Raw genomic sequence first — 13,822 nt, 5'->3', positions numbered from 1 at the left:
CTCCTGGAAGCTTCCCGGCAATATACTTCTTTGTCTCAGAGTCCATGTCCAGGAAGGACAATTTAAGCCCGGGTAGTGATGAGCATTACTCTAGTCGTTGTGTAAATAAATGCCTTTGAGCTCAGTGGAAGGAGCAGTGAACTCACCTCCAAAAGGATGCAGCGTTTGTGGGGGCCTTGAACCTTAAATTCGTGTTCTGCTCCTATTTACTCCTCGCTCCCACCTCACCACAACAACACCCTACCAGGTGGGGACTATCACTTTCTCATTTGAGAGTTGAGAAACCAAGGCTCAGAGAGGAGAAGTGACTTGAAAAAGATCCACACAGCTACCAAGTGGCAGGGCCAGGACTCAACCTCTGGCACCTAACTGCAGATCCAGTGCTCTCTGCACCACGCCAGGCTCCCTGCCTGGACCTCTTGTCCGTGTGGCATTTTGAAGGTTGCAGAGCACTTTCACAGACACTGACCTTCACGGCTATGAGTTAGGTGAGATGAACATGGTTCTCTCCACTTGACTAACCATTTGTGGGTGCTTTGGATTGTGCTCAACCAAAACCGAGAGCACAGAGATGGGATGAGGGGTGAGAACGTGGTAGAGATGGGGGCATGGACTCCCCTAAACCAGCAAGTTGGCAGGTCCCTAAGATGCCCTCTCAGACTCATCAATCCATCTTATGTAGACAGTGAGGAATCACTGGTTGGCTTTTTTCCTGTAGACAAAATAAGGAGGAAAGAGCCTGCAAGATCCGTAGGCCACAGGTCAATTTATTTTGTCCACCTAGCATCTATCTAGCACAACTAGTACTGATGATGATGGTGGGTAACACTCGTTCACACTTATTTTATATCTTGCACAGTTTCTGAGCATTTTACATACATTTACTCATTAAGTCCTTACATCCCCCAGCTAGATAGACATTATCCTCAATTTACAGATAAGGAAACTAGGCACAGAGAGACGGGCAGTACATAAAGGTTTGAGGAATGAATGAATGAATGATCAGAGTCCTATCATGCTTCAAGTTACAGAAATAAAAACAAAAATTACAACCTACTGAGAACCAGCACAGGGCTAAGCACAGCACATGGGTTATCTCCTTGAATCTTCTTTCAATACTCTCAGTGAGGAGTAGATGATCAACCCCAGTTTACGGATGAGGGAACAGAGGCCGGCAGAAGTTAGTACTTTTCTCTGCACATTGACAGAGACAGGACTTAACCCAGGTGTGTCTGACCACAAAGGCATCACCCTAACCCCTTGGCAGTCCTCCTGCTCACCTGCGGGTGGTGAGCCAAGCACTGTTCTTATCCAAAACACAGCTGAGAAACACATCCAAAAACCGAGCATGCAAGCAGACACCACAGCATCTTCTTTTAGACGCAATTCTAATGAGGCATAAGCCTCTTTTTCTCAGACCCAGAAGATGAACAGGAGTGAAGCTAGAGTGGCTGCTCGTAGTAGGAAGGCAAAGGGGAGGGAGCAATGATTAAAACGAAAACTGATCAAGCTTACAAACCCTGGGGCCGTTGAGTGTAGGGGCAGAGAGCTCCAGCCACGGCACCAGCCCTGCATCTGGAGCACAGTTATTGACTTCTAGTGACCAAGAAAATGTTGCATTGTGCAAGAGATTGCAAAGGTGGAGAGCAAATAACTCCGGATCTATATTAGAGAAGAGGGTTGGAGCAGAGCTCCATCACTTCCTGGCAGAGCCATTTATGCTCCCTGAGCCTTAGCTTCTTCATCTGTGAGGTGGAGACAATGACCCTGGCCCCCTACGGATCATAGGCAAGACTCAACAAGCTCCTGAAGGCGAAAGCACTTGGTCAACAGTAGCCAAGGTGAGTTGCGGTGTTTGATATGTTCTGCTTAAGAAGACTGGGCAGTAGGCAATATAGTTTGGATATTTTCTCACAAAATGGGGAAAATAATAAATAAAAAACTAACTGTGGTACTTCAAGGGGTAAGTTTCATTATCCAGAATCTTTCCCCTTGCAGGTCCCCTCGGGACGCTGATCCACCAGGAGGCACGACTAACTGTGCCAGCCTCTTGGCCTCTCTGCCAGAGTATCCATCCAGTCGACCTTCCGCTTGAAGGTTATCCATCATCTCAATCAACATGTCTAATGGGATCGAGGACAGACAGAGGAGGACACTGGGTATAGACTCCAAAATCTAGAAGTCACTAGTTCAAAAAGAGGCCAAATGCTCTTTGGGGACAAGCTGCTAAGAAGCTGACGCTTCTGCCTTCAGCCCGGCCTGTGGGGAGGTCATTTAGACTTCAAGCCAGAAATCCTCGTGGGGTCACCAACGGCAGCTTTGCTGGATCTCTCAGTAGAAAAGCCGGCTGTGGAATCAGCATCACCATCATCATAATTTAATTCTCATTTACTGAGCACCTACCACGAAGCAGGCACTGTGTGGGCAAAGCAGGAGACTCAGGCACAGGCAAGTTCCCGCCCACAAGGAGACGGAAACAGGATGAGGATGAGTGTTAACCTTCACCAATCCTTTACCATGTGCCAGGCACTGTGCTAAGACCTTGACATGTTATCTCATTTCTCCCTCGCAACAATCCTATTCTTATCATCTCCATTCTACAGATGTGGAAACTGAGGTTCAGAGAAGTTAAATCAGTTACCCAAGGTCCTCAGCTAGCAAGTGGCGGAGCCGGGATTCGAACTCAAGCCTTGACTCCAGAGGCCATGGCTGCAACCCCTATGACCTGTGCAGCAGGCAGGTACAGATAAAGTCCCATGTAGGAATGCCGAGTGGGGACAGGGGTCTGGGATACAGGATGGGCTTTGGAATCAGCCGGGTGGGGTTCTAAAACTGCTCTACCACTCAGTAATTTGGGGGGCCCTGAGGTTCAGTTGCTTTCTTGGGACTGTTCTACTGGACCCAAAGGAACCGGGAAAAGCACATGAGTTTTGGGGGTACAGGGAGAGGGGCTGGTCAGAAACGGCCTTCATGAAAGAGATGACTTTTAAGATGGGCCTTGAAGGATCAGTAAGTTTGGATTAACTTCAAGGAAGGGAGCAGGGTGGGGCAGGAATGAGCAAAGACCCTGGAGACGGAAAAGCTGAGGGCCCATTTGGGGAACAAGGTGACTGATGCCCAGGGAGAGAGCTGGGGAGCAGAGGGAACCATGGCCGGAAAGGAGGGTGAGTCCACATCTAAGCTGGCAGAGCAGTGACCTCTGGCCACGTTTACTAAGAATCCACTGTGCGTGTGTGCCAGAGACCGGGCATTATCGGGTTCCTCCTGTGAAGACACCCTCTCTAAGGAGGGACAAGGACAGCAGAGTCAGCTGTCTCTTTAAGGAACAGGTGGGCACAGCAATTGACTGGCCAGCTTCCTTTCCTTCCCTCCAGCCGCCCCCGGGACTGTGCATTACGTGGCACCGGAGAGCAAAAGGCACATACTGCGGAATATTCAACAGGCCTCAGGCATAAGTACCATTTCACTGCATGCCCATGTGGGGACACACACACATACACACACACACACACAAAAGGGATGAGAAGCCAATTTGATTTTCCAGAAGATTGCATAATTCTTAGGTGATATTAAAATAGCTGATGAAGAATCCACTTTCATCTTTTTTGGGTGGGCGTTGAAAGGCTGAAGTGCATTGCTTAGATATTTCTGACAGAATCATTTACAAGAAATAAGCCACCAGCACCGAGCTGCAAAACCATCAGATCCTCAAACCTCCAGCTCCTGCACCTTCCTGGGGCCTCAGATGCCTCCTTGGACATCCAGGGTAGGCGAGGAGGCCACCCAGCATGAGCCCTGCCCAGCCCAGGCCCTCGCCAGCAGCTCCCACGGATCAGGCGCCTCCTTCCTGAGATGGGCGGAAACAACACCATTGAAAGGATTCTCTCCTTTCCAGGCCCCAAAGAACTTTCTGCCATTGCCAATCACTTGGCACATAATCACGTCCAGCCCGTGCCTGCTCTTCCACCCTTGGCTCAAATGTATTGAAAATACTCTGATTTGTAACCCTCTATGGGTATGAGATGTGTTTTCTCAACCAACTGTGAACATCTCATAGGAGGGTCAGAGTTGTGCTCTGTCGCAATCCTGTGTCCATGCGTCTGAGATAGACAAGACAGCAAATAGTTTGCCACAATTCCAGGTAATGAATCCTAATTCTTTCCTCTGATAATACGGCTCTTGAATGTCTACTAACATTACCTTTCAATAACATAGTCACTAAATTATGCATCTGCATATTCCAAGAATCTAGAACAGCGCCTGGCAGACAATAGTCCAGTTAGGACTCCTGAAGCCACCTTAATTCCATTTTGCAAGAAAGTGTTCATCCACTAAGTTGGGATCTGAAGGGCAAGTGGGCATTAGGCAAAGGAAGGAGAGGAGGGGTTGGGGGGGTGAAGAAGAATCTTCTAGGCAAAGGTGACAGCAGGAGCAAATGCCTGGAGTATGGGAAGGGTGTGTGTACGTCAGGCCCTGTGGCAGGGAACAGGCTTCAGGGCAGTCGTGGAAGGGAGTCAGTCTTGGACAGAATCAGAGGATGGTTCCCTCCCATTAGAACAGAGGAAAGGAGGAAAGCAAGGAAACAAAAGTAGACAAGTCTGTAAGTTTCCTGGCAGAAAGCTGACAGCCTTCCCATACGATGGCTTCCAGCTTCTCTCTGAAGAGGGGAGGAAGGATGCCTTCTGAATGGGAGGAGAGAGGGGGCAGAGGTGGGCAATTTCAGGAGAGAGGACAAGGTTTGAAAGAGCCACTGAGGAGAAAGGAGACAGAACGGAGCTGGGGAAAGTGGAAGGATTTCTGCATAGGGTTGTATGCCCAATTGAGGTTGGAGATCACGTTCCCGTTACCTCAGCGTCTGGGGCTGGTCACCATTTCTTCAGCACCTGGGTGTAGGTGGACTGACTGGGGTTCCATCAGGCGGGAGGGATGGAGAGACAGCAGGACAAGGGCATATGGAGGATTCTTCAAGAGACTGGCTGAGGCAACCGACCACGGACTGGACAGGATCGGGGAGAAGCAGGCTGATAGGCAGGGAGAAAGCAGAGGGCCATGGACTGGAGTCTGGAAGATGTTGAAAGACAAATGAGGTGGAAGTGACCAGAGTTGCTGGAAGTACAAGAGGTCATGGTTGGAGAGTCAAAGCAGATGTGGTTGATAAGCTGGTTCCGGATGTGGCCTGGCAGCGGGAGGCTGATGTGGAAAGGAGGAGGACGAGGGACTGGTGTGGAAAGGGTTGCACTGAGGACAGAAAAGGCAGACAAGTGATCCTGAACTCAGATGCCCAAAGAGCAGCCACTCAGATTCCAGGGTTCACAGAAACCAGTCTAGCAGCTTCATCTGAAAGCCGGGGACACGAGAGGACCAGGGCCCGATTCAAGATTCAAGGTCACAAACCGGGTTTGAGTCAGGCGAGACCGTTCCCCTCCCTCAGGCCCCCAGGCCAGGGCTCTCCCCTCCTTGATGATCTCTCCCCTCGGAGGTGAGCAACCAGGCAGGCAAGCGAGACCAACTGGCGCCCTGTCGCCACCTCGGCCTCCGCCCCCGCGCCCAGCCCCCTATCCCACCCCGCCAGGCCAGGCCAGGCCAATCCTGCCAGACCGGAAGCACGTGGCCCCCCACCAGCGCGGTTGCCCGGGAGACCCGGGCTGTTTACCGGCAGGACGGAGCAGGGCGACGACGACGGCGGCGGCGGATGGAGCCGAGCTGCGAGGTGAGCGCGGCCCGGCCTCCCTCTAGAGGCCTGGAAGGGTCCCAGAGAGGTGGATCCGAGCCCCCCCCCAACCTCCCCCGGTACATCGCCCCGATGGCCATCTCCAGACCCCGCCCTGTGGCGAACCCCAGGAGACAGGCGAGGGCCCGTGAGAGAAGTGGCTACTCCCCAGGGGCAAAGCCAGCCTGGCCAGAGCTCACCCTTGCTGGATTAGGACACCTGCTGGGCTCTGCGGAAGCCAGAGGGCCTAGGAAAGCGCTGGGCCATGCCCTCCTGGCTGGGCAGTACAGACGAGGGCACAGATCCAGAGGGACAGCAGGATGTCCTGTCACACGGAGAGACCGGAACCAGATCTGAGCCTCCCCCAGACCAAGCCTCTTTCACCCAAGGCAACTCTCACTTTCTGGATGCCTTTCTTGCCCTCCCCCAAAGCCGTCCTTCTACTGCTTAAGCTTGTTTCCTTCCAGAGCTGCCAGGCCGTGGAGATAATTGAGCTGCCCCCCCACCCTTCCACCTTTGGAATCATCCCCAGTTCCTTTTCCAAACCTTTGATCACTTGGTGGCTTGTGGTCCAATTTCTCCACTCCCCCTTTTAAATGTGGCACTCTGCATAGGACAGTGCCTTCTAATCATTAGCCCGGGTGGAACTGGGAATGGTACCAAAGTTTTCTCATTCTCAGGCCAGCTACCATCTCCTGTTGGTTCTTCTGAGTGTTTTCATCCTGAGCCTCACGAGGAGGAGGGGGCATTGGCAGGGGATGGTATTAACTGATGAACAGTTTTAAAAGACCAATTCAAATGCATGCATCCTTGGTATATACCAGCAGATGGGATGTGGGTGGGTGTATTTTATTGCATTTACTGTCAATTTAGATTTAGGTTGTGAGTGAGAAAGGGTGAGCTGCCCCTCTGGTGGGAGGTGGGTGCCTTTGGAAAGCAGGAATATGGCTTTAGCTTTTCCTATCAATGTTTCCTTCTTTCTAGTTGGTTGGGCAATTAGTCTGAAGGAGTGGGCACCTGCCCTTCTGGCGGTTCCTTGGAAACAGTTATCAATGTTTGTTTCCTGACTCCTAGCAGCCCTCGGGGGTGCAGCTATTATGTTTAAGTAAACAGGCCACTTGCTTCAGCTGGCAGCTTGATGGATGCCTACGCCCAGATCTTGTCAAATCACTTTGTGGTTGAGAGTCTGCCAGGCCTAGAGGTGGTGAAATGAGCTGAGCAGGGACAGTGATGGGTGCTGTAGAAGCCTCCCTGGACTGAGGGGGGCAGGCAGAGTCAGGGACCCAAGGTGTGAGTTGGTCCAGGTCCCCAAACACCTGTTTCCGTGCCCTCCCCTCTCCGTGAGATAGAGGCTGGGGAGAGTTGGTGTTCCCTCCATGCAACAGATGGTCCCGCGCTCGAGAGGAGGCAGTGGGTTATGAAAGCAGGTTCGATGGAACGGTTTTACCTGAAGGAGGTGTTAGTCTCTAAATAACCATGAGTGGGCTTATAGGAATTAGTCATAATTGAGGTTTTTTTTTTTTTTCCTCTGAGCCAGCTCCCAGTCATGTTATCTTATGACCAGGGTGTCTTGAATATGACACCCCCTGAACATGGATAATTATATAGTACCAAAAGGTATAGAAAGTACATGCACATACTCAAGTTTTACTGTTAAAAATAACCCCGCAGAGAGCCTATGAGAACACATGACTTTCCTTATCAAAGTTGTTAAGGAAGAGGTTTCTAAGTTACCAAACTTGCTGACAGTCAAGCCTTCCTGAGGCTTGTGTGGGAGTTGGAAGCCAAGTCTGTGATAATTCTGTCGAAGCTGTGGCAAATTAATAGCCATTCCCCGGAGGGGAGGGCAGGCCTAGAGGGGAGGCGCTTTCCCAGTGGAGCTTGTCTTAGCAGAACGGTTGGACAATTAGGACCTGCTCCTGCCGTCCTGAGTTCAAGTGCAGAGCTGCTTAATTGTAAGTGAGGGACTTTAGAACTCAAGTAAAACTAAAATATGTTTATAAAAAAAAACACATTCTTCACAGTTGATGAGAAAATAGATTAAATTAACAAGGAGCTGGGCAGGCTTTTTGGATGCCAAGGAGAAGACTCCTGAACTCGCAGCTGCCAGATTGGGTGTGAAAGACTGGGAGAAGTGGAAAATGTGGACAGACTCAGTCTGTGAGCAGAATCGGGAAACAGGCCTTTGAGTTAAGAAAGAGAGGGTAGATTTTGAACTGAGTAGGACTTCAGGCATGTGTAGGGCTACTGTGTGTTGTTTAGTTGTGGTTTTAGTGGGAAATAAGAGGATGCTTCCTAAAATTAGGCAGTAATGATAATGTGCACAGAATGTAATGTTAGAGTGCAAAGCTAAGAGGCTTGAATGACATCCTTCAGGACTGGGTGATGGAGGTAGCTTGGAGTTAGTGAATTTGAGGTAAGTATAGGATTAAAGTGTGGAATTAGAAGAAATTTATTAGAAAGCGTTTCTTTCGCATTTTTGAGGCAATTTCATAGGCAGGAGCTCGTTGAAACCAACCTTCTGGCATTTCTGCGCAGTGGGCAGGGTAGGCACCAGTGCCCTGATTTACCCATCTGGTTGGAGGTGACTAGGAATGCAGCCACCAAGGATGCCCTGGGAAAAAGCTCTGAAGCAACAAGTAAGACTTTTGGACCTAAAATTATAGAAAGCATTCAACAAACAGAAAAACAAAAACAAAAGGAAAAAAGCCTTACCACTTAATTAAGCCTTGGCTGTGTCCTAAGCCTGGTGCTTACAGCCTTACCTGCATTATTTCTTATTACTGTCTGCATGGTGCAGATAAAGAGACTGATGTTCAGAGGTGTTTAAATAACGTCTTCTAGGTGATATAGCCAATTCTGTCATTGAGGAAAGTGATGCAGCAGAAAGGTAGAATGATCGCCCCGTGGTCACATAGCTAGCTCTTGGCAGAACCTGAAATAGAACTCGGGTCTTATGACATCAGGTGCTGTGTCCTTTGCACCCAAACACGCTGCTTCTTGGGGACCATGAGGCACTGGAAAGTTACCAGAAGGTCTTTAGAGGGCTGGGAGAGACCTGGTCAGCTTGTGGCAGAGAGAGCAGCAGTCACAGTAGTGGTCAGGATTCAGAGGGAGGCGGGGAGCCCAAGACGTGGCAGTGTCCTGGGAAGGATGTAACCAGGAATGGGGAGGAGGAGCTGGTGGTAACCGTGTCAGTGAAGGGCCCACCAAAATGGCGAGGAAAGAGGGGGAGATCTCATTTGGCAGTTCTGGGCCTGCATAGAGAAATGCTTACGCCTCCCGCCACACTTCAGAACATGCTTCCATGTGATGTCACTGGTAATGAGCACCCTGTTGGGAGATCCAAGTCTGGAGGCCCCCAAAGTGTTTACAAGGTAGGTGGGAAGACAGAAAATGATAAGTGCTGGGGAGACACCAAGCCCAGTCCTCAAGAACAGGACCAGATGTCACAAGACCTGGGTTCTGTTTCATGCTCTGCCGCTAGCTGGCTTTGTGACCCTGGGGCAATTGCTCTGCTTTTCTGGCTCGCACATTTATAGAATTAGCCTGTGCCCAGAGTCCCCTTTGGAGCTGGGCTAGGACAGAGTTTGGTAAATGATGGCTCACCGCTCAGATCCAGCCCACCACCCATTTTTGTGTGGTTCGTGAGCTAAGAATAGCTTTTACATTTTTAAATGGTTGAAAAAAAATCAAAAGACGAATAATATTTTGTGCCACATGAAAATTATATGAAATTCAAATTTTAGTGTCCGTAAACGAAGTTTCATTGGAACACAGCCACACTTGTTCATTTATATACCGTCCATGGCAGCTTTCACACTACAAGGGCAGAGCTGAGTAGTTATGACAGACTATATGGCCCACAGAGCCAAAAATATTTACTCTCTGGCCATTTACGGAAAAGGTTTGCTGACCCCAGTCTGGAACCTGAGCATCTCCCTGAGTTCTGGCCAGTGGGCGGGTCCGCAGAGGGGCTTCCTGCTCCTCTCCCCGAAACCCGCCGGTGGCAAAGTTAGGGCAGTGGAGGGATGTTGTGTTAAAGTAATTTGTTCAGAGCCACCTAGCAAGGCTGAATGAAAAGACAGTAGGAAGGAACCTGAAGTAAGGGCAAGCTATGGGAAGATGGGGAAAGAGTCAGAAAAGGAATGAGGGAGAAAGGGAAAATGGGAGTCACCGAGGGTGCCTCTCCCACAGTGAACCCTGGACCGGAGCCGCTGGCAGTGCCTGTTTAAGAAGCTCCTTAGATGGGGTGCGGGGAGAAGTTGTCATCTGCCTCTCAGCTCTCGAGTGCAGCTGAGTCTGTTTCCCTGCCTAGTATCTTAACAGCGTTGCTTTTGCTCTTTTAAGCAAAGGCAGCTACCGGGAGCACTCCTTTCTCTGCCTCCATGTCAGTGGGAGGGAACAGGCCACGCATGGGGGCTCCCCACCCCCGGAGCCCGCAGATGCCTCAGAGCACAGCAAGCCCGGCTGTGCCTTGGGATTTGCCCTTGCTCTCCCCTCGCCTGGAAACTTGCCCCTTAGGTCAAGGGTGGGCAAACCATGGCCTGTGGGCCAGATTTGGAAATAAAGTTTTTTTTTTATCGGAACACAGCTGCAATCGTTAGTTTATGTATTGTGTATGGCTGTTCTTATGCTACAGTGGCAGGGTTCAGTAGCTGGAACAGAGACCACGTGGCTTCCAAATCTGAAGATACTTACAGAAAAAGTTAGCTGACCCCTTCCCGTAGACTGGACCATGGCTTGTTCCTTTTCATTCCTCTGGTCTCTCAGCCTAAAGGAAGCTCCCCCAATAAGCATAAGAATTAGTCTCCCACCCTAGTCACTCTTGGTCCCAAGGTTCTGTTTATTTTCCTCATTCCTTATTACTCTTTGATAATATCGATTTACTTGTGGGTCTTTCCTCACTCGAATAATTTAAGTTGTAAGGACTTTGGTTAATTGGTAAATTCCAAGTGCTGAAATGAATTAATGAATTGCAACTGACGCCCCTCTCCAGATGCCAAAAATCCAGAGAAGCCTTCTGCCACCGATAGCGGCTGGTTGGTTGTTGGTTATTCTGGCACCTGGAGAGTGAAGGGCTCGGACCCAGAAGTCCCAGAAAGTTTAATCGATGACCTTCTCTCTTTTCTCCTGCTTTTTTAGGGGTCTTGAGAAGCAATGGCCACAGAAGCTCCTGTAAACATAACCCCCCCTGAATGCGGCACTGTTATCAGCACAGCGGCTGACAGCTTCGTTTGGCAGCCAGACATGCACGTCATAAGGCCCAAGTCCGCCAAGGGACGGACGCGGCCCAGTCTGCACAAATCCCAGGGCGCAGAGGTGGGCTCTCAGCGCACACCGCCTTCCCTGCCTCCAGCCATTCCCTATGAGTTGCCAAGCAGCCAGAAACCAGGAGCCTGCGCACCCAAATCTCCGAATCAGGGAGCTCCTGAGGAGGTCCCGGAGCTGCCGCAGCAGGTGTCCTTCGGGGGTTCGTCTTCCCTCAATAAATACCCAGTTCTTCCTTCCATCAACAGGAAGACCCTGGAGGAGAGGGCTGTGGAAACCGTGGCCGAAAAGGCTGGCTCACTGCAGCTGAGCGGCATCCAGGCTCTGTACCGAGAGGAGTCCTGCACCAGGAAGACGAGCACAGAAGATTCCAGAGCCCGAGCTCGTTCCCCGGAGAGGAAATTCATTGTCCAAACCAAGAGACAGAACCCCTCCGGGCCTGGAGACCTGGAGGAACCATCAGATCAGGAGCCAAGGCTGCTGCTTGCTGTCAGATCACCCTCAGGTCGAAGGTTTGTACGCCATTTCCGGCCAACCGACAACTTACAGACCGTTGTTGCTGTGGCTGAGCACAAGAACAAGGCCAGCTACCGACACTGCAGCGTTGAAACAATGGAGGTGCCCAGGAGACGTTTCTCTGACCTCACCAAATCTCTGCAAGAGTGCAGAATCCCCCACAAGTCGGTGCTGGGCATCTCCCAGGAAGATGGGGAGGGGTGGCCATGAGTCTGCAGCCACCCAGCTGGGGTCCTGGGTCTCTGAGCAAGGAGCGTGCTCGGGTGCCATGGCCTCCCAGGCAGCTTGGTTCGAAGTGCCATGTGAACCTGGTGTGGCTGTGATGCTTGGGACTCTTGTCTTCACAGCATCTCCTTTGAAGCAGTGAAATTTGCACAGGCACTGGGTGCCTTAAGAAGATTCTCTTCCAGTTGTTAAATTCTCTCCACCACTGGGATGAACTGGCAAGTTCCCGCGGCGGTTCCTGAAACAGCTGCGACCAGGCCTTCTCCTTTCCAGAGTTTTGGGTCCCTCTGGAGCACCTGTTTGCCTTTACAATGAACTCTCACTCTCTTGAAGCCAATGGTTTGCCTTTCTGTATTTGATGCGGGATTAAACACTTCCCAGAGAGGATTCTAGTCTGGTAAATAACCAGGGTTCAGGAAATGTCGACGTGGCATTTGTATTTCTTGCAAGCATCTTTGAGAAACAGGCGGTTGACCCTCTCGTGGAAGGAGCCCCTTTGCTGGGCTCGACGTGTCGAGGTTTTTGGGGATTACTGTTTGTGTGAGGTGGCTTCAGAGGAAAGAGCAGCTCTTTTGCTAATACAAACACGCCAGCACATCAACATTGCTAAGTAGTCTGAGAGCTGGAAAGTCACTTGCTACCACAACTGTGGATTAGACAGTAGCTACTTTTTAAGAGAGACTGACGAGATTTTACAACTTTTGGTAGGTACTCACTGTGTGCAAAATTTTTCCAAAGCTGAGAAAAGCCGGTGTAATCTGATTCCCTTTGCTTTTGTCAGTAATGGAATCTTTTGTTTTTAAAATGCACAAGGCTCTAAGTCTGTGCAAGTTTATACTCAAGGCCTCCTTGGCTTATCTGGTTGTGGGTACATCGTGTTATCTCCCAGTTTCAGTGTCTCGCCTACTTCAAACACAGAGGCGCCCCTGAAGCGACAACAGTGCCCCTGTTCTCTGATTTAGAATCCTCCGGAGGAGGACGGCGCCTCAGTTTGGTGTCACTTTGCTGTCCCTGTGCTGGGAGACCATGTGCCCGAGTCTGGTTGATGGGCGTGAAGTGCCTCTGACTGCCTTAGCCTGGAGCTGTGTTGAAGACCACAGAGTCTTGTTTTTCCAACTCTGCGGTGGTGACGTGGACAGTTTGCCAAAGTTCTCTTGTACTGTAAGTTCAGCAAGAGTGCCACCTCTCCTCTGGATCCCCTTTATGGCCAAATCACCGTTCAGAGTAGGGAACACTTGTCCCCCCAAGCTTAACCATCACAAAGCCCCAAGTACTGCTATGGACCCCACTTCCTGTGTACACAGAGAAGGCAGGAGTCCTTTCTGGGTTGCTTTCAGTGTTGCTGCCTCAGCAACAAGTGTATCTTGTGCATAGATAAGGGATGTGGTTGGAAATGTGACTCCCAGCAGATCGATACTTAGCCATGGAGATTAGTACCACCATCATTTCCTCTGAAGAAGGCTCTCCTTGTCCTGGCTGCATCCCACACCAGCCAGATCACTCTAGAAGAGATTATTCCTAAATGTTTCATGAAATTTCTTAATACCATCCTTCATACCACTTCTTAAGACCATTTGTTCAGCTGCTCCTTTGCCTGCCAAGGTCGGCTGGGGCTCGCAGTGCCTTGAGCAGGCCCACGCAACTGGCCACCTCTCCCAATCAGTGACCCTGGCAGAAGGGCCTGGTGGCTCGAGTCTGGTCCTCCCGGTACAGGAGTTCCACCTCCCAGCCAGGACTCAAGCTCCTAACTCTGCCTCTGATGCAGGAGCAGGGGGAAGAGCCTCCCACAGACCCACACCTCCTGTGTGGTAAGAATAAACTCCCACCCACCTGGGACTCGGTAATTGCTCGAGGCAGGAAATCTTTAGAAAACTTCAGTGCAATGGAGCATGTTTGAAGGGGTTGGAATCTTCCACACTTCGGGGTTTGCTGCTGCTGTTTACCTTAGAATTTGGGGGTGGCGAAAACAACGGAAGGCATAAAGCATAGAAACATATTAGGATATGTGAATAAAGCTAGATTTGAACCACCTTAATAAACGCTTTTGGGGGGACAAAAGATGATGATACTAACAATAAAAACCGGTTTGTGTGAAACTGA

General features: G+C 50.4%; 2 protein-coding genes across 18 annotated transcripts in view; one reads left to right on the top strand and one right to left on the bottom strand.

Moving 5' to 3' along the window:
* PLA2G2C (phospholipase A2 group IIC) overlaps window positions 1-6,313 on the bottom strand; it is a 22,414-nt gene extending 16,101 nt beyond the window's left edge. For 8 of the 14 annotated variants that reach the window (XR_006888879.1, XR_006888878.1, XR_006888881.1 and 5 more), the window contains exon 1: window positions 5,911-6,186. The gene's annotated coding sequence lies outside the window, so the exon portion shown is untranslated. Of the gene's footprint in view, window positions 1-1,057; window positions 1,343-4,847; window positions 4,967-5,394; window positions 5,479-5,910; window positions 6,187-6,256 lie in introns of those variants that run through there. The other 6 variants (XM_046663581.1, XM_046663580.1, XM_046663587.1 and 3 more) reach the window with 6 other exon arrangements.
* UBXN10 (UBX domain protein 10) lies at window positions 5,662-13,822 on the top strand. 4 transcript variants are annotated; one of them, XM_046663576.1, is made up of 2 exons: window positions 5,662-5,710; window positions 10,856-13,822. In XM_046663576.1, exon 2 carries the CDS (start codon window positions 10,871-10,873, stop codon window positions 11,705-11,707), a length of 837 nt encoding a protein of 278 aa, XP_046519532.1. In that variant the 5' UTR covers window positions 5,662-5,710; window positions 10,856-10,870; the 3' UTR covers window positions 11,708-13,822. The 4 variants fall into 4 exon arrangements, with proteins under 4 accessions (XP_046519532.1, XP_046519535.1, XP_046519534.1 ...); XM_046663579.1 differs by lacking the exon at window positions 5,662-5,710 and adding an exon at window positions 7,645-7,665; XM_046663578.1 differs by lacking the exon at window positions 5,662-5,710 and adding an exon at window positions 7,697-8,349.

Source organism: Equus quagga, chromosome 5, assembly GCF_021613505.1.
Source record: "Equus quagga isolate Etosha38 chromosome 5, UCLA_HA_Equagga_1.0, whole genome shotgun sequence".
NCBI lineage: Eukaryota > Metazoa > Chordata > Mammalia > Perissodactyla > Equidae > Equus > Equus quagga.
Note: the sequence above shows the minus strand (reverse complement) of the source record. Positions and strands in the feature narration are given on the sequence as shown.

Bases quoted from the DNA above. Each gene is read 5' to 3' on its own strand.
- UBXN10 (XM_046663576.1), top strand. From the start codon at position 10,871: ATGGCCACAGAAGCTCCTGTAAACATAACCCCCCCTGAATGCGGCACT.